Source organism: Ranitomeya imitator, chromosome 4 (genome assembly GCF_032444005.1).
Source record: "Ranitomeya imitator isolate aRanImi1 chromosome 4, aRanImi1.pri, whole genome shotgun sequence".
NCBI classification, from domain to species: Eukaryota; Metazoa; Chordata; class Amphibia; order Anura; family Dendrobatidae; genus Ranitomeya; species Ranitomeya imitator.
Window position 1 is genome coordinate 201,016,174 of NC_091285.1, and position 27,842 is coordinate 201,044,015.

Genomic DNA, 27,842 nt, shown 5'->3' on the forward strand with positions numbered 1-27,842 from the left:
TCATCATAGACTTGAATGAGAAAGAAAATGCACAGGTAAAAAAAAAAAAAAAAAAAAAAAAAAAAAAACACATTTGCATGTTTAGTACTAAAATGCAAACTCATCCAAGTAACAAATTAAAAAAACAAACCAAAAGACAAAAACTGCATGTAACCTAAATGCAAAAATGCTGCTGAAAATCTGCAACATTAAAAGGTGTTTTCCACTAAGACAACCCCTTTATCAAAATAATAAAGCCTATGCTCTCGTCTAGTGTCAGCACTCGCTCTCCCAGGGGCTCTCGGGCAGTGTTGCGATATGTGAAGGCTGCCACCAAATATTCATGTAACATCAAACTTTCAAGATACTGTATTTCCCACGATTATGTTTGAGACTAGCCAAGAAATGCATGTTATAAGATCTGGACTTCTCATTGCTAACCAAATTTACTGTAGAAAAACATATTGATTCGAGAAAATGGCAATGGCAACAGTGAAGAAAATCATATGTTCAGAGAATGCAATAGATCACACAATGCACTTACTATTACAAAATATTAAAAAGCCACAAAACAATATACAAGGGTAATAGGGTTAATCTACACAACATGATTACCAGTTGGTATAGCATCATCATCAAAGCAGAGAACTGGAACAATCTTTGGCGCTGGGTGAATACAGGTTGGAACCTGACTCATACTAGGGAAAGCCAATGGTTTGATTTGGGTTGCAGCATCATCTTTATAGGTGCAGGAAAATTGAGATCTAATCAGATTTTGCTTTAACTGTAAGAAAAAAAATATATATATATTTTGGACTAGGTTCCCACAATTCACTTTTAATGTTGAGTATTTTTGCAGGTTCAGTATTTGCAGTAGAAAAAAACTGTTGCAGATAGTGATGTGTTGGCAGGAAACCTAGGAAAGACCTGTTAGGCTGCCCCAAAGAACAAACATGTTCCTCATCACAGAGACCGACCGTCTGTGGTTCGGGGCGGCCTGTGGACAGGCCTTTCCTTGGTTTCTCTGGCTTAGAGCAGGAAGATAAGACTCAGCCTACAGTCCAGCCCCAGAGATCGAGCATATCATTAACCGAAAACTTCTAACACTGATTAACCACAAAAAGGATTTCTTCACCCCAGATATCATTTTAACCAGTTTAACAGTGCCAACCTGACAGTGTCTGTAGTTTACTTAGCAAAATAGTGCTGACAGGTTCGCTTTAAGAAAAGCAAATTGAATTTCCATTTTCAATTGTCCTCTTCAGAATACATCACCCACAAGTAAGTTGATAGATGTATAATTGTTAGGGTCAATGTTGTTCAATAAAAAGGTGGTCTTGAGCCCACCTTGCAGAGGAGTCTGAAAGGATTGGTGATCACAAAAGCATTATGCCATTTTCTTCAGTCTTGAAGGACTTATTGTGAGACCATCATTTTCAAGTCTAACTCCTTAACCCAGTGGTCTCCAACCTTTCTGACCTAGAGAGCCACATTGCGCTCTGTGAGAGGGTCGTGAGACACATTCCGCTCTGAGAGGGCGTTGCGAGCCACAATTAGCTCGCTCCCCATCGCAGTAGTGGCAACCAGAACCCCTATTATGGGTATAATGATAACCAAAGCTTTTCCACAGAAATCACCCCGAAGCAGTATAACAAGATCCAGTGGTCCCCACAATACTCCCATTCAGTATTCTCCCATCCAGCACTCTCAACACACTGTCACATCCAGCTTCAGGCACCTTCTCCGACAGGTAGTATCATCCTGTCTCCAGCATACCATACTTAAATTATATATAAACCCCTATGACCAGTATATAAGATCTGCTCTTCTGTGCAGGGCTACGCACAAAATACGTACGCTACTCACCTGGTAGCAGTGTTTTTTCAGGAGCCATGACAGCACAACGAGAGAGGGGATCCGCCCTTCAGGGACAGGAAACCTACAGACATAAAAAGGGCGGTACCTCTCTCCTACGTCAGTTGTTTCCAGAGTATGAGAGGACCACCTTGGTTAATAACACAGATGCAGTATATACATAAATATATTTTATTATGCAAGTGAACATAAATTTTAACCCAAAACTAACAGGGTGTTGAATCATCCAAAAAATAGGGTAGGGAATCTAAGGGTGCTGTCATGGCTCCTGAAAAAACACTGCTACCAGGTGAGTAGCGTACGTATTTATTCAGTCGCCATGACAGCACAACGAGAGACTTTCAGAGACGAAAGATTTAGGGGGGGATAATAGCTTCCAGTACTCTTCTCCCAAACGTAAGGTCTGAGGAACTACCCAGATCTAATCTGTAGTGTCTAAGAAAGGTAGAAGGGGAAGACCATGTGGCCGCCTTACATATGTCTTCGATCGATACTTCTGACCTCTCCGCCCAGGAAGATGCTACGGCTCGCGTGGAGTGTGCCTTTATACCATCTGGAACTTCGTTGCCACCTGCGGTATAAGCGAGAGAGATCGCCTCCCTAATCCATCTGGCTAGAGTGTTTTTAGATACTCTAAGACCCTTCCTCACCCCTTGATAGGCTACAAACAGGGAGTTATCCTTTTTCCAGGCATCTGTTACTGCAATATATTTAAGGAGGCATCTTCTTACATCTAAGGAATGAAAACTACGTTCTTTATCGTTAGCAGGATTAGAGCAAAATGAGGGTAAGACTACCTCCTGTACCCTGTGACATTTTGACGCAACTTTAGGAAGATATAGGGGATCGGGTTTCAATATTACCCTATCCTCCCTAACCTGCATGTATGGTGGATGTCTGGAAAGTGCCTGCAGATCACTAACCCTTCTAGCAGACGTGAGAGCAACCAACAGGGCTGTTTTGATTGAAAGGATCTTTACAGGGATGGTATCAATGGGCTCGAATGGGGCTTGCGTTAGGGCTGAGAGTACCATATTTAGGTCCCATGGGACTAACCTTTGTTTAATAATTGGTCTAGACCTCGTGACTGCTTTAAAAAATCTAGAAATCCAGTGGTTACTGGCTAAATTAAGATTATATAATGCTCCTAGCGCTGACACCTGAACTCTAAGAGTACTTGTGGCCAAGCCCATTTCTAGGCCTTTTTGTAAAAATTCGAGAATCTGGTTTATACATGGCTTTTGGTCAATTTGAGCCCCTGAATATGACAAAAATTTTCTCCACACTAACATAAATGCTCGTTGTAGAGGGTTTCCTACTTTTAAGGAGTGTATTTACCAGATTCTGAGAGAATCCTTTTCCCCTCAGTAAGGACCTCTCAAGTTCCATGCCGCTAGGTGTAAGTTAGCTACTTGAGGATGGAGGATTGGCCCTTGGGAGAGCAGATCTGGTAGCTCTGGCAGGATCCATGGTTGGCAGACAGACATCTTCCTCAGCCAAGGAAACCAAGCCCTCTTGGGCCAAAACGGGGCTATCAAGATTACCTGGGCCCTGTCCTCCCGAATCTTCCTCAGAACTAAAGGAATCAGATTTAGAGGGGGAAAAGCATATGCGAGCCTGAAGCGCCAAGATATCAGCAGAGCGTCCACAGCGTATGGGTTGTCTTTTGGATTTAGGGAGCAGAATTGGTGTAATTTTTTGTTCCCCCTGCTGGCAAAAAGGTCTATCTCCGGACAACCCCATAACTGAATGATCTGGTTGAAAATGGCTGGATTTAACGACCACTCTCCCTGTCTGAGCATGTTGCGGCTTAGGTAGTCGGCTTTGGTATTGATACTTCCTTTTATATGAAGCGCCGTCAGGGAGAGAAGATGTACTTCGGCCACCTGAAAGATATGATTTGCGACCTCCATCAATGAACTGGATCGCGTGCCACCTTGACGATTAATGTAGGCCACAGTTACCCGACGTGTCGACCCTGTAGGGGAACAAGGAATTTATTTAAGGCATGTTTTACCGCCAACAGCTCTTTCAAGTTGGAGGAAGAGTCCTGTTCAGACTGAGACCATAGTCCCTGAACCCAATCCTCCCCTAAGTGAGCCCCCCACCCCTTGGGGCTAGCGTCCGTAGTCAATACTCTAGATATATGATTTATCCAAGGGACCCCCCTGCGTAGATTCGAAGTGTGAGTCCACCAACCAAGAGAATGTGTAGTCTCCGTAGAAAGTGTGAATTTACTGTCGAGGTGAGCTCTTAGACGACGGGAATTGTGTAACACGTCCCACTGTAGAGTCCTTGTGTGGAACTGTGCCCAGAGAACCGCCGGGATACAGGACGTAAGAGAACCCAAGATCGACATCGCACTTCTGACCGATACTAAGGGATTATTTATTGCCCTGGTGACCAACTGCTTAACTTTAGCAATTTTAGCGTCCGGCAGGCGACATTCCTGCTGACCAGAGTCTATAACATATCCCAGGAACTCTTGTACTTTTAGGGGCTGAAGGCGCGACTTTTTGATATTGACTATCCAGCCCAATTTGTGTAACGCATCCATGACTTTTTGTAGTTGGTCTTTGCAATGCGACTCAGAATGACCCACAATTAGCAAATCATCCAGGTAAAGGACTATCAATATATCCTGTTCATGCAAGTGCGCCATAACCTCCACCATGATTTTTGTGAACACCCGGGGTGCAACTGCGACTCCGAAGGGAAGTGCCTGATACTGAAAATGTTCTACCGTGCTCGCTAGTGATACCGCCACCCTAAGAAACCTCTGATGATCAATATGTATTGGTACATGGTAATAGGAGTCTTTGAGATCTAAGACAACCATAAAACAATGGTGAAAGAGTAATTTTATTGCTGTCTTGACCGACTCCATTTTGAAGGAAGGTATCAACAAAAAATTGTTCAGGCCTTTCAAATTGATAATGGTGCGATATGAACCATCAGGTTTTTTGACCAGGAACAGAGTGGAATAAAACCCCCTACCTTCCTCGCCTGCAGGGACTTTGATTAGAACTTTCTTCTGTTGGAGCTCCCGGACCTCAGACTCCAGCGCCAACTGCTCTGTAGAGGAGGAACGAACAGGTGTCAACATAAATTTGTCCCGAGGAGTATGGTGGAAGTCAAAGGTTAGGCCTTCCGCCACAATGTTTAGAATCCATGGATTGTTTGTAATCCGCACCCAGGCTGGGTAGAAGGCCGAAAGCCTACCCCCCACCTGGTCCGCCAGTCATTGTGGTTTCTTAACCTCTCGTGAAGGATTAAACATAAATCCTCTACCTCTCCTTCTGCTGTTGTCGTATCTAGTAGATTCTCTGTTGGAGTCTCTATATGGCCTTCTGCGGTTAGACCATCCTCTATTATAGTCCCGTCTGTAGAAGGGTCTTCCTAGGAAGGGAAAGCGTTTCTTATTATCCCCTGCTTTTTCCAATAGCTCGTCTAGGACCAGTCCGAACAAGTGAGCTCCTTCACAAGGAATGCTACATAGTTTTGTTCTGGCTTGTAAGTCCCCTGGCCAGCATTTTATCCATAGCGCTCTCCGGGCTGCGTTGGATAATGCCGAGGACCTGGCGGCCAACCTGACCGAATCTGCTGAAGCATCCGAAAGGAAAGCCGCGGCATCCTGGATTATGGGCATGGAGGACAATATTTCCGTCCTAGGGACTTTATCCCTGAGCTGATCTTCGAGGTGACCTAACCATACCATCAAGGACCGAGCGGTACAGGTGGCTGCTATAGCTGGTCTCAAGGACCCCACTGAAGTCTCCCAAGCTCCTTTAAGGAAGATGTCGGCTTTTCTATCTAATGGGTCCTTCAAGTTCCCCAAGTCGTCAAAGGGGAGAGACGTTTTCTTGCATGCCTTGGCGACTGCTGCATCCAGCTTCGGAACTTTATCTCATGAGGATGAAGCCGCTTCCTCAAAGGGATACCTTCTTTTAAAGGCTGGCGGAAGCGACCCCTTCCTTTCTGGTTTCTTCCATTCTTTTGAGATTAGCGACTTGATTTTATCAATCACTGGAAAGGCTCTTCGGGATTTCCGCTCAATACCCTTGAACATAACATCCTGAATGGAACATTCCGACTGGGTATCTTCTATCCCCATTGTGCTGTTAACTGCTTTAACTAGATGGTTAACCCTATCTAGGGACAAACAGGCTCGACTAGACTCCAGATCCTCAGAGGAGGAAGTAGACGGAAGAGACCCTGAGCTCAGTTCACCCGAGTCAGAATCTACCTCAGATAAAGGGGATGATATTTTAACTTCTGCTCCCCGAGACTTGGATCTCACGGCACCTTTAATTTCCTGTCTAACCATCTCTCTTATTGTAGAGGTCAGATCAGGCGCCGCCTCCTCCAGCAGGCGTTGGATACATATTTTACACAACTTTTTCAAATACCCATCTGGAAGTGGCTCTGCACATTCGGCACACTGCCTATGTTTGGCTTTGGACAAACTTTTCCTCCCCTGATAGTGATGATTGTGTTCCCCTTGTCTTTTTTTTCCTCTAAGTGGACTTTCACGAAGATCACTTACCCAGTCCAGTAATGAGTGGTACCGTAGATGGGGGGTCCTTCGTAGCCAGCAAATCCTTACGGCTTGAGGACTTTGGTATAGAAATCCGAGTCTCCTTAGCTCCACCAGCGCGGCTACTGCCACTAGACCGACGCTGGGAGCTTCTTCGAGGCTTATCTGACTGCTGGTGTTGCTGCTGCGGCTCCTGCTGCTGGCTGTCGATAGTTCCTTCTGGTGACTCCATTATGGAATGGGCAAGGAACACTGACCATCCCAGCTTGCCGCATTAAATCCCCCAAGGTACCGCCCCCGGATGGGGGCCAGCAGGGAAATCCAGGTGTTAATTATCCGTCCGCCACTGCGCTGCGCTACCCCTCCCCGAAGCCCCGACTGTCCCCGCAGCTGGGTGCCGCAATTAGCCGGAGATGACGCTACTGTGCATGCCCGGCCGCGTCATCCGGCCGCGCCGCTCGCCGCGTCATCCGGACACGCCCCCTCCGGACGCGGCGCCAAGCCGACACGCGGACCAGGACGCCAGCAGATCCCTCACCGGACCAACGCCGCGACCCCGACTGGCACAGCCTGACTCCCGGGACCCTAGTAGCCAAGCACCAGCTCCACAGGTACCTCTGCGCTGCGGACACCCCAGAAGCTAGCCTATATGTCAGAGGCTGCTTCCTCCTGCTGCCACCTACACCGCGCAGTCCCCCTGCCGTGTGGTGCCTCCTGCCTCCCGAACAGGCCGAGGTAGGGGACCCCCGCTACCTGCACCGGCCTGCCAGGAGTGGGAAAATCTTCTTAACTTCGACCCTCTTCTCAGGGCCTGTCTGAAAGAGGTTCCGCTGTCAGGGACAGGAAACCAAACTGACGTGGGAGAGAGGTACCGCCTTTTTATGTCTGTAGGTTTCCTGTCCCTGAAGGGCGGATCCCCTCTCTCGTTGTGCTGTCATGGCGACTGAATAAATTCACCATTTTTAGATTTTCTTCTCATACCCGTTTGCTAGACCTGCAGCTAATGCACCAAGATGGCAGACAGCCGCGAGCCACAATTCATGGGACCGCGAGCCACATGTGGCTCCCGAGCTAAAGGTTGGGGACCCCTGCCTTAACCTATTTCCATCATTGGAAGTACCGTAAAATGTCCATGCGCCTTGGGCTTTATTGATGCAAACGGATTATTACATCCACGTGATCGTGCGCACGTTATCACTGCTCTCGGCACTTTAACCCCCTAAATGCTGCAATCGCAGAATTTCTGCAGCAGGCAGACGGACGACAGCCCCTCCTTTGCCCTTGGATCAGAGACCCCATGGCGTGACCCGGGGTCCTGACAGTTGCCATGGTGACCTCATGTCGTCATGACAAGCTCCAGGTGAACCTGGAAGTTATAGGCCAGTAAGTCTAACCTCTATTGTTGGTAAAATATTTGAAGGGATGTTATTCTGGATTATCTCAATGAGAATAACTGTTTAACTCCATATCAGCACGGGTTTATGAGAAATCGCTCCTGTCAAACCAATCTAATCAGTTTTTATGAAGAGGTAAGCTATAGGCTGGACCACGGTGAGTCATTGGACGTGGTATATTTCGATTTTTCCAAAGCGTTTGATACCGTGCCGCACAAGAGGTTGGTACACAAAATGAGAATGCTTGGTCTGGGGGAAAATGTGTGTAAATGGGTTAGTAACTGGCTTAGTGATAGAAAGCAGAGGGTGGTTCTAAATGGTATAGTCTCTAACTGGGTCGCTGTGACCAGTGGGGTACCGCAGGGGTTGGTATTGGGACCTGTTCTCTTCAATATATTTATTAATGATCTGGTAGAAGGTTTACACAGTAAAATATCGATATTTGCAGATGATACAAAACTATGTAAAGCAGTTAATACAAGAGAAGATAGTATTCTGCTACAGATGGATCTGGATAAGTTGGAAACTTGGGCTGAAAGGTGGCAGATGAGGTTTAACAATGATAAATGTAAGGTTATACACATGGGAAGAAGGAATCAATATCACCATTACACACTGAACGGGAAACCACTGGGTAAATCTGACAGGGAGAAGGACTTGGGGATCCTAGTTAATGATAAACTTACCTGGAGCAGCCAGTGCCAGGCAGCAGCTGCCAAGGCAAACAGGATCATGGGGTGCATTAAAAGAGGTCTGGATACACATGATGAGAGCATTATACTGCCTCTGTACAAATCCCTAGTTAGACCGCACATGGAGTACTGTGTCCAGTTTTGGGCACCGGTGCTCAGGAAGGATATAATGGAACTAGAGAGAGTACAAAGGAGGGCAACAAAATTAATAAAGGGGATGGGAGAACTACAATACCCAGATAGATTAGCGAAATTAGGATTATTTAGTCTAGAAAAAAGACGACTGAGGGGCGATCTAATAACCATGTATAAGTATATAAGGGGGCAATATAAATATCTCACTGAGGATCTGTTTATACCAAGGAAGGTGACGGGCACAAGGGGGCATTCTTTGCGTCTGGAGGAGAGAAGGTTTTTCCACCAACATAGAAGAGGATTCTTTACTGTTGGGGCAGTGAGAATCTGGAATTCCTTGCCTGAGGAGGTGGTGATGGCGAACTCAGTCGAGGGGTTCAAAAGAGGCCTGGATGTCTTCCTGGAACAGAACAATATTGTATCATACAATTATTAGGTTCTGTAGAAGGACATAGATCTGGGGATTTATTATGATGGAATATAGGCTGAACTGGATGGACAAATGTCTTTTTTCAGCCTTACTATGTTACCAGAGTTAGTAAAGTGGCATGATCATGCGCAGTGCATGATCAGCAAATTTCTCTCTCAGTGCAGAGCTGACAGTTTGCATAACATAGGGATGCTGCTACATCCCCATGCCATACAAGCGATCAGCCTGCAAAAAATGATAATCCCATAGTGGGACAAGGTAAAAAAAATAATATATATATATATTTTTTTTTTTTAAATACCGTATCTTTCGGATTTTAAGGAGGTTCGGGATTATAGGATGCACCAAAACCTTCATGACAAAAATAGGAAAGAAACTTTAAATAAAATGGTGGTGCTTCTTATAATCGATGCATCTTATTGCTTACCGAGGGTGGTGGCTGCGGTGAAGCGGGGGTCCCAGGGTCGCTGGTGGAGGCAAGAGTGGAGCGTTGCCGCAGGCTGGGAAGAGTGGGTGTTCCAAAGTACAGCACGCCGCTGCGGGTGTCCCGGCGGCAGGGCTGCGCTGTGTCCCCGATGCTGCACAGATCGATATCAAAAGATTGTACGCATAAATAAATAAAAGGTGTATTAAAAAAATAAAATTACACATATTTGGTCTAACAAATGCAGAAAAGATGCAGCACTCACCCATGAGCTGTGTAAACGAAGTCCTTTATTATACCATAGTAGGTCTGTGGACAAAGTTCCTGGGACAGACAGGTGCAGGAGGAATGCGGGGAAGGACAACGGCCGTTTCGCGTGAAAGACGCTTCTACAGGTCCATCTATGGGAGGCGTCCGAGAACCCTGCCCCAAGCGAAATGTATACTGAGGCGGGCTACCGCACTAGCCATTGACAACTTGTAGTGAGTCCCGCCTGGGTCAGAACCCAGGATTCCATGGGACCCCTGTGATCTAGTGACAAGACGGACCCTGGAGAGTAGATCTGGATGATTCAACAATCGCCAGAAGAAAGACAGCGACTAATAGTACTAATTCCGCAAACAACGCCTGACGTGGTCAGTCCGGATCACCAAGAATCACTGGGATCCTTTCCGTACCTAAAGGCTCTCGGAAGGGAGTGGAAGAGGGAAACGGAACCAACACCACGTAGAACTAGAGCATGCACTGCGATGGCTTTGGAGTCTCGAGATCGAACTATGAACTCGAGAACTTTGGCATTCAGTATGGAAGCCATATGATCTACCTCCGGAGATCCCCAGTGAGGTCAGACCTGTTGGAGGACTTCTGGATGGAGTCCCTCTCACCTGAGGAGAGACTCAGGCAGCTGAGGAAGCCTGCCTCCCAGTTTTCTTGCACTGTCAAGATCATCGAGTGATACACCCCTGTCCATTGGGGAATGTGAGAGTCCTAAGCTATGGTCGCCCGGATGCGGGTACCCCCTTGACGATTGATGTACGCCATGGCCATGGCGTTATTCGATACACTTTGAATAGTGTGACCGCCAGGAGACAGTTACAGACTGCTGTAAGGCTAACTATCTCTCGGATCTCCAAAAAACAGATTGGGGGTTCCAGAGTTGACCGGCGGCATAGAATAGTATGGTGACACTCCCCAGCCCAAAAGACTGGAATTGGTACTAGCCATTAAACCGGAAGAAAGGATCTCCCCTGGTTGAGGGAGGATCTCAGAGTCCACCATCTGAAACCTGACTGACCCGCAGAGACAATAGGAGCGAAGGGGACTACTTCCATTACTGCTATAATTTTCTCCCGAATCTTCATAGAAAACTGGATGGAATGAGGGGACGAGGACCAAGATCATCCTCAAAAGGGAAATCTGTTGGGCCGGAAATAGGGAAGACTTAAGTTTATCCGCCAAGCGAGAAAGGGTATCGAAAGTGATACAGACGGACTCAGCGCAGTACTGATAGGACGGTCCCTTAGCTAGAAAGTCATTTAGATAGGGCAGGATGGCCATTCCCCAAGAGTGTAAGATGGACACAAACCTTGATAATACTCGGAGTGGAAGCAAAACCTAAAGACAAAGCCGTGAACTGAAATGCTGTTCCTGAATGTCGAAGCACGAGATTTTTTTTATTTTTTTTTTTTTTTAAATCGAGGGGAAAAAAAAAAAGTGGAAGTAAACAGCCCGAACAACAATGGATGCTAGTAACTCCACCTTTTCCCATTGAGGTAATGACCGAACGGAAGCACTCCATCCAAAAACAGCAGGACTTGACAAACTTTTTAGAAGTTTGAGGTCCAGGATCGATCAAACTTTTCCCGTCCTTTTAATAGGAACCTAGATCCCAGAGACCTAGCCTGTGTAGGACAACCCGTCTACTGCTGGTTGGGTCTATAAGACACTTGCGACCCTAGTTCCTGCATGGGGAACGTAACTGACCATCCTGGTAAGAAGGTGATGTCAGCGGATTATTGGATGCAGAGACAGCTTTTCATCTTCTGAGTCACAATGCCCTTCTGAATGTAATAGCATTTGCTGCTGACAGCGTCGCACAACTAGCCACGTCCAAAGATGCGTGGACGACAGTCTCCCGCTGGAGAGATTTGATTGGCCAGCTGTACTGCCTCCTCTAAATCGAAGTAGATAAGGTCTCCTATTAGGAGCCCATTACATTAGCAATTCATGAAGGGTAGAGAGGATACCCGGAGAGAACTTCCAGGCGGTAGAATGCGCAGCTGTATCCAGCAAGCCAGGATAAATTATCTCTTGCGGTCGCTGCTGTCTTTGGACTGTGTAGGGTTAAAGTAATGAACCCTTGATCCAGCATCCCCTTAACAGGGAAGAGGAGAGGGACTATCCGCCTCCTGCATCATTCGCTTAAGCAGTGGTGATGCAATGGGGCTGCTCAGATGCCAAAAGGAGTGCCTCTGTGCATCCACTGGATTCAGGCCCCTGGGTGGACAGGACTGGTTGTCCGGCATTAGGACTGGCTGCAGACGAGGATGCATGGAGGCGACACTCCATGTGCTCGTCTGTTGATGTTGTGAGGAGATCGATGCCTTTTTTAAGGGACCTGTCGCCTCTATAAAAAACAGCCCAGGCATGGCATCCTACATCACTGAAGAGGATATGGGGGCGCCACTCCAAGAGCGTTGATGGTGTGGGGAGATCGGTGCCCTTTAAGGGACCAGTCACCTCAGAAAATCAGCCCAGGCATGGCATCCAATGTAGTGCATCGCTTATCCGGACACCCATCTGGGTGACTGGCAAATGTTCTATGAGAGAATTTAGTCCTTTGAAGGACAGCGTGACCCAGATCAGAACCAGAGACCTCGTCAACCTACAGAGTGTGGATGACTGCTTCAATAAGTAAATCCTGTTTGCTAGAGCGAGGCTCGCAGATGCCGAGGTACACGATAGCTCAGTAGACGTACTACATGTCCATTTTCCAGATGCCTGCACGTATCTGCAATGCATGTGGCCCCTGCTAGCCGACGGCCCTCTGGTAGGAGAGGATCCATCTACCTCATCGATGGGATCAGCGATCCATGGAGGGATCCAATCGCTTTGGAGAATCCATTGACAGTGACAAAGCCCGCTTAAGGGGACTAAGTACCCTGGACTCTCACAGTGGAGGGCTCCTGAGCATATTAGGGGTCGCAGGCTTGCAGAGTGGTGAGTTCTGCACTTTGTGGAAAAAAAAAAAACAGGCTGGCAGGATTTACATGCGGTGAAATAAGAAAGACTGTAAAAATCGTATTAGAGTTGTTTTAAGGCTGTGTTGGGATTTGAACTTAAAACTCTGTTTATAAGCCTGCACACTTTAGGAGTCGTAAAGTATGCTTCCATGAGTCTTTTTACAGGGCTATTTACAGAAAATGGTAGAAGGGGATACCGCTGAGGGGAGGGAGGGGGGTGTTGAGTTCCTTACCCTGAGCAGATTTCCAGATCCTGTTCAGTGGTCCGGAGCTGGATTGATTCCTGATGCAGATTAGCGCTGGTCTCAGCGCTCAAAGACAGGATCCATCCACAAAGCCTCTTCCAGATACATGTGTCCGGAAGCAGAATGAGGGGGGAAGGAAAATGGGCCCCCCCCAGAAAACAACGGGCGCTTCTTGTTCTGCACGAGAAGCGCCAGGATCGTGGGAGGGGCTGCTGGAATGTGTCATAGCGTGGGCGGCACCTCCGGGTTGCAACCTACAAACGGCTGCAAGCCGGGGACTAAATTTTTTGGCGCCACCAGAACAGAGGCGGAAATACCGGCTTGTGGCCTAGCCAGGGACTAAATTTCTCGGCGCCTGCCGGAACACTTACCGGCTTGCGGCCTAGCGCAGGCTACAAGCCGGGAACTAAATTTTTCAGCGCTGCCGGGGCAAGATGGGATTACTGGCTTGCGGCCTAAAACGGGCCGAAGCCGAGAACTAAATTACCAGCACCCGACTGAAAAAAGGGCCACGTGGGCCGCAACGGCTGTAGGGCCCCCCTTGTCTGTCCGCACTGGGTAAGAGAATGCCCGGCCGGAAAAAGGATCCAGAGGATCGTGCTGCAGGAGCCCCCCGGGATTCCAAACTTACCGCCGGAGCTGGAGGGAAGGCAGAGCCGGCACTCTGCTTGCAGGTGAGGGTTGCGATGTGGACGGTGCAGGAACCTTCCAACCACCATCCCCTTTTAGAGGGGAGGTGGGGAGGGACCGTCCAGCTCCTTGCAGCACCGCTGTTCAATCAGTGGTGGTGCAGCGGGAGCAGCACGGACGCCATAGGGGCCCCTGTGTATCCTAAGGGTTCACTCCCCTAAGATTTCACAGGGATGTGTCCAGCTGTAGCCTGGCTCAGAAGGGGGTACATGGAGGCGACACTCCATGTTTCCGGCTGCTGCTGGTGCGGGGAGATCAGCTCCCTGAAAGGAACAGTCACCCCCCTAAGATAGCTCAGGCATGGCATCCCACGTCGCAGGAGAGGATACGGGGAGGCGACACTCGCCATGCTCACCTGTTGGTTGGGGGAGATCAGCCCCTTAAAAGGGTCCGTCGCCCTAGTCTTCCTCGTGAACAGGGTTTAAAAAAGTAAAAAACTAAAAAATATTAAAAAAAAAAAAAAAGTATGGTCTAAATAGTAGACCCCAGTGTGCCTCCTACGGACACCAAGCATGAACTGGTTCTGTCTAGAGCCAGTGGGTGGTGTATACTGCAGAGGAGAAGATAACTCTTTCTTGTATTCACTTAGAGGCAGCAGCATACACCCACGGTCCTGTGTCCCACAATGTGGCGAAGGTGAAAAACCCAATATAAATCTGGTATTGCTGTAATCACACCGACCCGAAGAACAAAGTCGCCTAATCACCGCACGAGGAACGGCATTAAAAAAAAAAAAAAAAAAAAAAAAAAAAGAGAAAACAAAACAATTCTTCACCTGCTGTTGATTTCTTCATTCTGCCTCCCAAAGATCGCATGAAGGCTTGGCACACATTTATCCTGTGCTCTGCGCTGAGCGCTTACACTGGAGTTTCCATGTAAATCTCTGAAATACGTGATTCAGCTGGAACCCCCGACGCAAGATGAGGCAGATGGAGGCACTGTGGACGCAGTCTGATCTGTGATCCGGCAGTGTCCGTCTTTTTAGGATTGCATAAGAGTGCAGTCGGCCACAGTTTTGTGCACTTCTGAAAAGGACACTGCTGAACAGAGGCCACACAGACTCCTGAGTAACTCTGCTGCCTCATTATAGTGAATGGATCCCTCTGCAGTTTCATCGGAATCGTATCACTCAAATTTAGATAGAAACCCCAGAGTAAATTCTCAGCGTAGAGCACTGGATAAATGTGATCCCAAACGTTACGTAAAATGTTTTTAAAAAAAAAGCTTCAACTAAATCCACAAAAAAAAAAAAAAAACCCACACACCACAAGTCGTCACTCAAATCCGTTCTCTGTTAACGGAAAAAAGGCTGCAAATACGCAGACTGACTTTTCTTGCAGCGCATGTGCTGCAGAAAAGTCAAGGTCAGCAGGATGTGACATCACAGTCAGCTCTGCTACCTCTAGATGGCAGGCTGCATGATGCATCCATACAGCCTGTCATCCAGTAGAACGGACCCGAACCCCATTCACTTGAATGGGGGGCCCGACAATACAGTGTTTGATACGCTGTCATATGAACGACAGCGCAGCAAACACCACTTCTGATTGGTGGTGAAACCATCCCCGCTGGTCAGAGAGTCGCGGTTCGCAAGCAGTAAAAAAAAAAACAAACAGTGGGAGCGCTCAGCTGTGATCGGAGTTACAGTTTACCTCCGGTCACTGATGTCAGCTGATGTGATTACTGCTCCCATCCGACACCTACAGCCACTAATAACAGTGAGCAGTAGCGGATGAAATTATTTATTTATTTTTTTTATATAGCGTTAACATATTTCGCAGCGCTTTACAGTTTTGCACACATCAACGCTGTCCCCGCCGGGGCTCACAATATAAATTCCCTATCAGTATGTCTTTGGAATGTGGGAGGAAACCGAAGTACCCGGAGGAAACCCACACAAACACGGGGAGAACATACAAACTCTTTGCAGATGTTATCCTTGATGGGATTTGAACCCAGGACTCCAGCGCTGCAAGGCTGCTGTGCTATCCACTCAGCCTCTCACCAAAAGTAGTATTCCCCCACATATGGGGTATCAGCATACTCAGGAGACATTGCACCATACAATTTGGGCAATTTCTCCTGTTACCCTTATGAAAATTAAAATTTGGGGCCAAAATAACTTTTTTGTGAGGAAAATGGGATTTTAATTTTCACGTCTCAACGTTATAAACTTCTGTGAAGCACCTGAGGGTTCAAGATGCTCGCCACACATCTAAATGCATTCGTTGAGGGGTCTAGTTTCCAAAATGGGGTCAATTGTTTGGGGTTTCCACTGTTTAGGTACATCAAGGGCTAGCCAAATGGCACATGACATCCGCTAACAATTCTATGCAATTTTACCTTCAAAAAACCAAACAACGGTCTTTCCCTTCCAAGCCCTGCCGTGCGGCTAAACATATGGGGTATCAGCATACATGGTGCCATTTCTCGTTACCATTATGAAAATGCAACATTTGGGGCTAAAAACATTTGTGGGGTAAATGCGATTTTTTATTTTTATTTTTTTAATTTTCACGGCTCGACATTGGGTTGAATGTGCTCACCACACCTATATTGGTGATGAGCGAATATACTCATTGCGCGGGTCTCCCCAAGCACGCTTGGGTGAGCTCCAAGTATTTGGATGTGCTTAGAGATATAGTTTTCCGCTCCTCAGCTGCATGATTTATGGCTGCTAGACAGGCTGAATACATATGAGGAATGCCTGTTTGTTAGGGCATTTCCACATGTATTCAGCCTGTCTAGCAGCCGTTAATCATGCAGTTGAGGCGACAAAAACTAAATCTCCAAGCATGCCAAAATACTCGGAGATCACCCAAGCAACAATGCTATTCGCTCATCACTAATTTGGATCAGTTCCCTGAAGGGGTCTAGTTTCCCTGTTGAGGTCTGTTTCACGTGTCTGTTTATTTCCAGTACCGGAAAAACTGTATCGGTGATTTCCATGTCCGTGTGTATAATACTTGCGGCACACGTGTGGCATTCGTGTGCCGTATCAGTACCACACTGAAGGCCGCCAGAGATGAAACTCTACAGTAAGATAGAGTGCTTCGGTGGAATTCAGCGTTATGCTTTTATACACTTTTCCTTTTTTATTTAAAAATAAAAGACTTTATTCTGGCTGTGTCTTTACCATGTAACTATAGGATTAGTAATGGATAGGCGTTTTATAGACTCTTCTCCATTACTAAGCCATGGGCTTGATGTCACCTCACAATACAAAGGTGATATCAACCCCACGAATATGAACCCTACTTGCCACCGATATAGGGCAAGTGGGAAGAGCCAGGCAAAGAACCAGAATGGACGCATCTAATAGATGTGCCTTTCCTGGGCAGCTGCAGGCAGCTATTTTTAGGCTGGGGGGGCGGGGGGTTTCAATATCTATGGCCCCTTACCAGCCTGAGAATACCAGCCCCCAGCTGTCTGCTTTAGCGAGGCTGGTTGACAAAAATGGGGGGGACCCTACACCATTATTTTTAATTATTTAAATTTATTGTCAACCTATTACAAAAAAAAAAAAAAAAAAAAAAAAAGCGTGGGCACCCCAGGGGGGACCTAGCATTTTAATTCATTTAAAGCAGGCGATGGGTGAGAAATACTCCCATAATCCACTCCTACTGTCACGGTTATTAGCGGCAGCAGGTGTAGGTTGATGGGAGTAATAGTCCCAAAAACCCCCACCTGCTGTCATTGTTCTGACTTGAATATAACTCATCATTCTCCTATGTTCGCGCCGATCGCCGGCAAAGCAGGGGAGAATGATTAGAGCCGTCTTCAGCAGCTGGCGCCGAGGAACAGCGTTTACTGTAGCGCTTCTTCCTTGCCGGCTGAACAGACATGCCTACAGTGGGGCACACAGACAGCACAGTCTGTGGAAACACAGTGTCATGTGCACACACACCAATTCATTTGAATGGGTTTACGTGTGTCAGTGTCTCCGGAGAACGGAGACACGGATGTGTGAAAAAGGCATGAGGCACATCAGAGGCTCTCCAAACATGACATGGCGTCTGCCAATTGCTCCAGCAAATAAACGCAAGCCAGAATGAAGAAATTTTACTACAATCATGAAGTACAATATGTCACGAAAAAAAAAAAGAAACACACACACACACACACACACACACACAATCTCAGAATCACTAGGATCCATTGAAACGTTCCAGAGATATTACCTCAAAGTGACAGTGGTCAGAATTGTAAAAATTGGCCTGGTCATTAACGTGCAAACCACCTTCGGGGGTGAAGGGGTTAAAAACAGGGTGGCATACTGCTTCATTTGCCTTGTTTAGTGACTATACAACGACTCCAGTGGTCTGGTGACAAGAAAAGCATGTCAAAGAAAACAACAAATGTCATGCTCTCCTACACAGCTGAATCACAGGCTACAGCGATCCAATTGCTTCCAGAACCAGCTCAGCTCTCCAGACCATCCTACACCAGTTCTATGGGGGTACAGAAAAGTGGACATACTACAGCCTATTTTAAAAAGGGACTGTCAGCAGAGACCAACTGTTCAAACCATGTCCCAGGCACACAGTCCACCTTTGGCAAGGCCAAACAGCTGAGTGCATCTTCCCAACTACTTGTGCGCTTCCATCTTCTATTTTGAATCACTCGTCTCTGGCTCTACATAGGAAAATCTGTCAGATTGAAAACAAGTAGATGGGAAGGTGTAGTTAAAGGATTGGCCCCGCCACGATGCACAGAGTACCTGTACTTGGTTTGAACAGTCACGCTTTGCTAACAGACTCCCTTTAAGCTCAACCATGGTTTGTAAAGGTGTCAAATAGGAGAAAGAAAGTCAAAATCTATGTTTTATAAATTGGAGGAGAATTTGACATTTACCTTGGGTTTTTTTTTGTCCAAGCACTTCTGGACACGTTGGTTTAGAGATTTAGGAGAGGATCCATTCTGTTCAGGAGATCTGCAAAAGATGATTAAAAAGGCGCTTATATACCGAGAATCTAGGTACATGGCTGGTTCATTCCAGTTTAATATATCAAACTTCATATTGGCACAGTCATGTCCTTTGTATACATATTTGAAAAGATATTTAAACACTTTATTGAAGCATATATCTCAACATTGATATGGCAATTGTACTTCAGTAATAAATAAGGGTTGTATGGAACTACCCATCTATTGTCGATTTCACGCGTTCCTCGTCTGGTTTTCCCAGTATTGCGTCGACGGTACTGTGGATAACCATCAACATTGGGGTTTATCGCTATTAAAATTCCTTTGGAAATTTTTTTGCACATTGACCATCTGTGAAGCATATAGCACCAGGTTATCTTCGCCACGTGGGCCATGAATCATGTGCTTCATCACTGCCTCATGCTGTTTTGGATTTGCTGTCTCGTTTGGGATTTCAGAGACCAATTTGTCAATTATTTCTTTGTCCCTCGGTTTATCTTCCTCTCCGAGGATTAAGAGCATGTGAGCGTGTGGTAGTCCACGCTTTTGAAATTCTATTACATGCACATTGGCCAAAACCGTGTTTTTTCAAAATCTTGTTAAGCACAGCTTGCAGTTTGATTTTAAATACTCGTGCAACCAAATCTCGTCTGAACTCTGGCCTTTGCCATGGTTCTAAGTTTTCAGTAATTTCTTTCAACTTTGGGTTACAGACCATCGTAACAAAAAGATTTGGCTTTCTGAATTTTCGGACAATTGTCATGGCGTCTTGGTAATTTTGCTGCATAGCTCTTGGGCTTCCAATGAAAGTGGACCGTAAAATTACTGGTGTCCCAGCTTTTAGCCCTTTTGACGTAACTGTCAACGATAAATTGTTACATCAACTTCCAGCATTTAAAAGGGGATTGAACTCGTCACGAATGGCAAGCCTGTATGCATAGTACTGCAACAGGGTGATTTTTTTCTTGTCGATCTTGATCCACTGGCATGGATGGTAAATGAATGTCACCAATTCCTTGATGTTGCACACCTAGGGCAATTGGAGTTGTCAAATGTATTGTCCATCCACTGTCCCCATATGGGAATAGAAGTGGATATGTCATTGCATCACACTTTCTGTGAAGAAAGCCGATTTGAACACTTTGGTTTTCACTTTTGAGGTGAACTCTGATGTCCCTATTAAATGATGGTTCACCCATTGCATTTTGATAAATTATAGCTACTGCATTGCACCTTGGTGCATTGTAGTGCCTCTGGTCATCGTTGTAGTCATTTATAATTGACATTGTTATTTCGAGTGGATTGCGATTTTCTAATTCAGCAATCCTCTCTTCCTCTATTTCAGATTCCCTCGTCATTGTGAAGGCTCTTGCGAGTGGGTTAATTGCTTTCATTTTCGCTCCAAGAGATGATAGTGCTGGGAGGCACTTTTTATTTGCTTGACTTCTTGTACTTAATGCTTCTTTACTGTCCAAGATATAAATCTGGGCAAACTTGGGAGTACTACCCACAGCGGGATGCAATGGGGCGGTTCTGTGGTAAATTTGTCCATGAATTCGAAAACAGTATGGACCATGCCCAGGAGGTAGCGCTACTTGTGCTCCCATTGATGCCAAAGCAAGCGAGCTATTGTATTGCCTTATATTAGCCATAAAGTTATTGGAGTGCTGATACTCTCCTTTCATCAACTTGACTAATTGATCATCCATACGAATGGGACGTAATTGGATGCACCCTCTCTTGCAGCAGGAAGGGAATGTTTTGTCCTGCGCCATTTTGTCTTTGACATTTCGATGTCAGTTCTGCCAATCTAAAAATTCCAGCACAGTGCTCTTCAAAACGTGTCTCATCAATTTGATTGAGAAGTCCTCTAGGAGCAAATGTAATTTGCCGTCGTCGAGTGGCTCTTGCATTTTGGACACGTATTCTATCTTGTTCTCTTTTGTGAAATATTTGTATCACTTTAGATGCTCTACAAGATTTAGTTACTTCATTCGTTTCTCTTGCTCTGGCCACCCTTTGTCAGGCTGCATCATTAGTTCTTCGACAATTGTGTTCATCTTCTGTTTGATTAAGATGCAGGTTACGCATCCGTATGTGATTCGCTTCTCTGCATGCAGCAGCGCACTCAATTTGATCCATCTTTGCAATCTTGCCCCCCCCCCCACACACACACACACAGTAGCATTTATGAGATTTGTCTGCGGCTTTACTTTATAATGGTAAGCATTTCCACACAATAATAAAGTATATAAAACTTATTACCTAAAGAGTGACAAAAGAGAAATTGCTCCAAAAAGGGCATTATCTACATCCGCACATAATAGATCCGCTTTGTTTTTGGTGGGAGGGCAAGCGGCTTCTTCATCCAAAAGTATTAGCAGTGTTTTTATGGTCTGCCTGCCACATAACGCTGTGCCACGGTTTATTGCATGAATTTTAGGCTGTAAATATAAAGTACAAAAACAGTAACCAAGAGAAAATAAATGTCATACATACTATTTACATTTTAATATCTTTTCACAGCCAAACCTTACCAAAAGGTTATACTCAAAACAAATGCAGGTTTACTCACATACATATGACACCCCCCTCTCCCCCCCCCCAAAAAAAAAAAAATTAACTAGATATTGATCATATCTGGCTTACCCGTGATGGACTGATGCCTGTGGAGCTCTCACTCTCAGTGGATAAATTAAGAAGGTTTTTAATCCTTAAATCCAGTTCTTGTGCCACTTCTATTACAGCCTCGCTAAACGGATCCCCGCTGCCTCTTCCTTTTATCAGCTGCATCTTTATTGCCGATAGTATTCGCTCCCCAGCATTTCTAAGGAAAAAAAAAAAAAAAGAGTAGGCAACTTCAGTTATTTAAGTTGCATTTTATGGCGTCACATTTCACAGATTGCCTTTATTTAGAAAACGGTTAGCAAGAAAGTTTATCAAGAGCTTAGCAAGAAGACTTGCAAGACTCTAGGTCCAGTGGCCTCGATGAGAGCTCTGTGAACGTCCTCCTACTTGCGGTCATCCAAAGCGCCGTCTTATTAGTACGCTCGACATAATTGTGGGTCGATGAATGCATGTTGCTGCTCCTACTAAATCAGAATAAGTGCAGGGGACACGGGCAGGTAGGAGAGGTTCTCACGGTTCTGGGCCTATGAACTGTAACTTTATGAAGCTCCCAACTACCATTACTCTTCTGGACCATCTGATGAGACTAGTACAGTTTTGTTTTTTTAAATCCTCATTAACTATTGCTTGATAACCAGGAGTGTAATAATCTCAGTCGTAAAGTGCGATCTTTGCGACCATGATGGTGCCAGTGTGGGAGGGTGGCACCGATGCCCATTTCAGCTGAATGTGCATTAGAGTACCCACCAGGTCTCTACACTGCAATAAACACCACTGGCCAATCAGAAGCAAGCAGCGGATATAGTCATGCTTAAAGCGAGAGCATTATGTGCTGTAAAAGAGCATTCGAAAGGACATTACATGAGGAGAGGTCCTTTAGAATAGGATGTGGTAAGAAGGGGGTTATTACAGAATGAGGCCGGGATAGGGGACATCACAGGAAGGGTGAACACATCTTTATAGGATCTAGAGCGCTTCTAAGTTCCAGACATCTGACCAACATGAACGTTGGGGCCCAGCAGACTCTAGACATTACGGTTGATAAGCCAGAAAAGCATTAAATAAATAGAATCCGACTCTCTAATAGGGGGGTTGTGTTGAAAATAGATGAAACATTATGTGGTCCAAACCGTTTACAATACGTGAAGTTTGGGTCTTACATAAACCTTTTTCAAACATACACTGTAGAAATGACAGTCACAAATAGAAAAATTTAAATACAAATTAACAAAAACAATAGGAAAAACAGACATGCTGTTCAGAGGCAAATGCTATACAGAACTATATACATATACAGATAAAATCACCAAAACCAGTGTAGCATTAGGAATCCTCTTCAGCACACCATGCTATTGATCCTGAGAGATCCTGTTCAGGGTAATCAGTGGTCAGTGCTACACTAGTTTTGGCACTTTATCCGCTGTATCTTACGTATATGTATATAGTTTTTCAGAAAAGCATTTGCCTCTGAACACCATGATGTCGGTTTATCCCATGTTCTGTTTTTTTTCTATTTTTTATGCAATTTGTTTATTTTTTAAATGTGACTTCTACAGTGTTTGATTGAAAAAGGTTTAAGCTAGGCTGAAACGTCAAGTATTGTACACCGTTTGGAACACAGAATACATTTTACATCCGATTTAAAACACGTCCATTCGAGTGCAGGATTCTTTCCATTTATGGGTTTGGGTTGAGACCCCATCAGACCACTGACCTATCCAGGAGTGCCGTATTCCTACTAACCCAGAAAAGACCACCACCATACAAAGCTTGTGAACCAGAAGGTGTGGATGGAGCCAGGTCACAGCTGCCTAGTTAGGTTTATTAGAAAAACGGAGCTACTCTTAAGGCCCTTACTCAGCCATGCTGAATTTTGCAAAACAGATCTGGACAGAAAAAAAAAAATTAAAATTAACATTTTCTTAGAAGCATAAATCAGACAAAACCATCAAATGGCTGAACAGTTCAGAAGTGCATATTCTCTGAAAGCAATCCTCTGCTGGAAAAAGAATAAAGTACTTTATTAAAAAAACAAGGATATGGGCAATTTCCAAGGGCCTGTTAAAATATAAAACAGATTCATAATTACAATTCCAAAAAACGGAAAGAATTTGACATTTTCAACTAGTCTGGACAACACTTCAGTGCAATCTCAAAAACAGAGCAAAGATTATACATAATGCAGATTAAAAATACTTATGTGGAACTCTGGTGGCTGCCTAATTGTGCACTTAAGTATCAAAGAAACAGCAGGAAGTGCAGCTCTGAATTCTGCATAATCTGCCTTTCTCAATGTATTAGAGGGGTATTGCTTAACCCCTTTCCAGCACGAGTGGTCTCATTTTAGGTCCCAGAGTATGGACTGAGCACAGGAGCAGAATGTACAGGTGGTATCTACAGCAGCCGACACACCGAGAATATTAAGCAGTCTGAGGCATTTAAATATGGAGCACTAATAAAAGTTGTGTTTTATATATTCTATATTTTTCATGTATCACTTTTTTTTAATTAAAGTTAATTAAACAAATTGGGGCAGTAAAATGTATCCTAAGCTAGTCTGGATATTGTTCCGTCTCTGCATATTGACATGTGAACTAGAGCGTGGCATCCATAGGGATTGATAAACCCTATGATGAAATGGCAAGAAAAGGAGTAAGAACTGAACCAAGAGGCTAAGTGCACACGTTGCAGAATTGCAGAGGAAATTTCCACGGCTATTCTGCAACTCCTGCCGCGGGTATATTGCATGCGGAATAGGCATGCGTTTTCCCGCTAAACACTAGCGTTTTACAAGCATAATTAGCTTGCAGAATGCTAGCGGTTTCCAAGAGATCTGTAGCTTCGCTTGGAAAAATGATTGACAGGTTAGTCACACTTGTCAAACATAGTGTTTGACAAGTGTGACCAACTTTTTACTATTGATGCTGCCTATGCAGCAACAATAGTAAAAAGATAGAACGTTAAAAAATGATTAAAAAATAAATAAATAAAAAATAATAATAAATCGTGATATTCTCACCTTCCGGCGTCCCCGGCAGCCTTCCCACTCCTCACGATGCTCCGGTCCAAATAATGCATTGCAGCAAAAACTCCAGATGACGTAGCGGTCTTGCAAGACCACTACGTCATCACAGGTCATTTTCGCAATGCATTATTGGGAACGGAAGCATCGCGACAAGTGGGAAGGCTGCTTGGGATGCCGGAAGGTGAGAATATCATGATTTTTTATTTTCATTTTTTTTTTTAGCAATTATATGGTTTCCAGGGCATGGAGGGGAGTCTCCTCTCCTCCACCCTGGGTACCAACCGCACACGATCTGCTTACTTCCCGCATGGTGGACATAGCCCCATGCAGAAAGTAAGCGGATCAATGCATTCCTATGTGTGCGGAATCCCCACGATTCCGCACAAAGCATGAACATGCCGCGTTTTTTTACGGAATGCGATTCCGCCGCGGAAAAAAAAACCCAACATGTGCACAAAAATTGCAGATTGCATTCTAATAGGATACTTAATGTATGCGTTTTTTGCGGTTTTATAGTGAAAAAAAAAAAAATGCGAAAAATCCTGAACGTGTGAAAACAGCCAGAAGATCGGAAGAAGAGCGAGGAAGGAAGGTGTGCAGGAGCTATTTTAGTCCAGTTTTAGGAAAGCGGGAGGAACTCAAAAATAGAGAGAAGAAAAATCCCTAAAATATTGGAAAAATACTGCAGACAGTAATTGGCTCGCTACTCATTTTCAGTGCTGCTGTTGTATGGCTGATCACAGGGATTCTGTTGATGGGAGAATCTGGTAACATTCTGGCTCATAGCAGCGATATGATGGAGCCATCATCTCTCCAGCATTTAATTAAAATTAATTTTTACCATAAAATGCAGCAGACTACAAAAAAAAAAAGTTTATAAAAACTACAAGAAAAACAAACAAGTTTCCCTAAAATCCTGACATTTAACTGCAATGCACTAAGCATGCATGTTAGTTTTTTTTTTTTTTTTGCTGCACATCTGTTTTACTAGTCAACTTTTACATCTGTGCAAGTGACATCAATACATCACCCTGCTGCAGGTGCTGGCTACTGGCTATTTAGAGGTCTGCCTATATCATGGTAAGTATTTTTCGGGAAGTAAGCGGATTCTCGTTTTCAAAAAAAAAAAAAAAAAAAAAAAAAAAAGCACCACACTTCACTATAGACTAAAGAATACAGCACCACTCAGAATACACAGATACATGCAAAAATTGTACATGTGAAAAACACATTAATGCAATTAGAATATGCTTAGGTCACAAATTGGAAAATTCAGGTGTGCCCACCAGCCACAACAAGGCTACCTTTCTTTAATGGGACCCTAATGCATTATCAAACAAGCCTCAAGCTAAAGGCCCACAAAATAAAGAATAAAGCAAATGTTAAGCGCAAGTTGAATAGGCCAATTTGTGGCCCAAGTACCTGCATTTTATAAGAAGGTCTACTGTAAATATGACAGTAATGCAGTTTAAACTTAACATATGCAAAAGTTTAAACAGATCTTTGTACATCCAGAGTGCTGCTGTATTCTTTAATTTTATATCTAAAGGGCGTATTTGAGAAATTAGAAACTTGTTGGACTGACCATCGGACTATTAGAAGCTGAACCACGAGAACCAGAATTTGTTCAACATCCGAATCCTTCATCACAGTAACTGCTAAGGTTTGCGGTGAGACGACCAACCCGGACCTGCCACTACCAGTTCCAGTGCCTCCCCTTTGGGCTCACTTCAGCCCCCCATATATTCACGAAGCGGTTATCAGAGATTGTGGCCTTCCTGAGAAGCCAAGGTATCAGTTATCCCATACTTGGATGACTTTCTCCTAGTGGCAAAATCAGTAGAGACGCTGATAGAACACAGGAACCGGACGATATCGGTAATGGAGTTTCTGGGCTGGGCAATAAACTGGCAAAAGTCAGACTTGGTACCAGAATGCAGAAAGATTTTCCTTGGAGTACGACTAGACTCCAGACGCAGGATAGCCCACTTACCAGAGGTCAAGCAGAAGGTAATGTGCAACCGAGTCATGAATTTGCTGGAACATCGAACCTCCATAAGGGCCGCTATGAAGGTGTTGGGTCTGATGACAGCATGTATACCATGTGTCAGATGGGCAAAGAGTGATACTGTCCACATGGCCAGCAGACCGCATTTGGTAGGAAAGTTCTCCAAGTGGTAATCCCACCCTAGGGAGGTTCTTTGGTACTCTCCATGGTGCTGTCAGGAGGGACACCCTGGAAAATAGGCATTAGACCTACCGGTAATTAGGTTTCCAGTAGTCCATCCTGACAGCACTGGTAGTTCCCTCCCCGTTTTTTGATATGTCATATGCTGTAACATGATTCTGTCATTAAAGTGTTATTTGCATCAATCATGCAGTGGTACTTGTTACAACACTGAGGATAAGGGGGTGGGACGGGACGTTTTAACCTCTCGTGTGCTTCCTGTTCCTGCAAGGACGACATCCTACATGGTGCGGTCAGGATGGTCTCCTGGAAACATAATTACCAGTAGGTTTAATGCCCATTTTTTCATTCATACTTGTTTTTCTTTATTTCCATCCATGTATTTTTACATTGTTCTCAAATGGCAGCAACAACTGAAGATAAATCATAAGTCACTATTTCTATTGCCTTCAAATCTATTCTTTGATTTTTTTTTCCAAGGTGGTCCATGTGGGCCCGCATGCATCACCCCTGGATTTGTCACTCTTTATAATAGACAGTGTTTTTCACAACATATGTCTATTATGCTATAATTCTCAGCAAGGGAACTTGCATGACTATACACAGATTTGTTCATCAACCTACTGTCTGCTTCCCCATAATCCTGTAGAATGTAAGCCCGCAAGGGCAGGGTCCTCAACGCTCTGTATCAGTCTGTTAGTTTGTTTACTGTAACCGATATCTGTAATTTGTATGTAACCCCTTCTCATGTAAAGCACCATGGAATCAATGGTGCTATATAAAATAAATAATAATAAATGTCGGCAATCTCTAAATACCCAGGACATATTCTTTGCATGCCTTATGCATGCCCAAGATATGAAGGACCTGAGGTGTAAGCAAAGACTTAGGAGGGCGTGACTGACCACTGACTATGCAGGTAGAGAGGTGGATCTTTTTTATGCCACTCACCAGGCGCTACCATGACAACTGCAACCATGCGTTATTGAGATGACTTGTATGATGAGGTACTGGGGGAGGAGCCTCCGAGTGGCTCTGGCGGCTGTGTGCTCTCAGCTGACACTGTGGAAATACCTCATGGGCCACGCAACGGAACTCGCACTTCCGGGTGGGTCTCACCCAAAATGGCAGATTAAACTTCAGGACACACGCCAACGGCAATGGGTGACAGGTGTTGAATAGTGAACAGGTATGATGCACTCTGTGGTCTGGTATATATAGGTGGTCATTTCAGCTTGCTCCTCAGGCACCACTTCTGAGGAAGAACTGCGAAAACGCATGTCAAGGTAATACACTTGAGCTCCCTGGACTCTGGGTATTTATATTTGTCTATATATTATCTAATATTGTTCTTGGACTGAATTTATTCTTATACTTCCAAATGATATTGTTTATAAACGCTCAAAAAATGCCTCCTTTGACCTTAGCTGTG

At 44.9% G+C, this 27,842-nt stretch overlaps 1 protein-coding gene across 3 annotated transcripts in view; it reads right to left on the reverse strand.

Moving 5' to 3' along the window:
• PARPBP (PARP1 binding protein) overlaps window positions 1-27,842 on the reverse strand; it is a 76,284-nt gene that overhangs the window by 1,385 nt on the left and 47,057 nt on the right. For 2 of the 3 annotated variants that reach the window (XM_069764267.1, XM_069764268.1), the window contains exons 7-10: window positions 21,219-21,396; window positions 20,835-21,013; window positions 18,498-18,576; window positions 595-763 (exon numbers count right to left, since the gene is read on the reverse strand). In XM_069764267.1, coding sequence (XP_069620368.1) covers window positions 595-763; window positions 18,498-18,576; window positions 20,835-21,013; window positions 21,219-21,396 — 605 coding nt within the window. The remainder of the gene's footprint in view (window positions 1-594; window positions 764-18,497; window positions 18,577-20,834; window positions 21,014-21,218; window positions 21,397-27,842) is intronic. The other variant, XM_069764269.1, reaches the window with a different exon arrangement.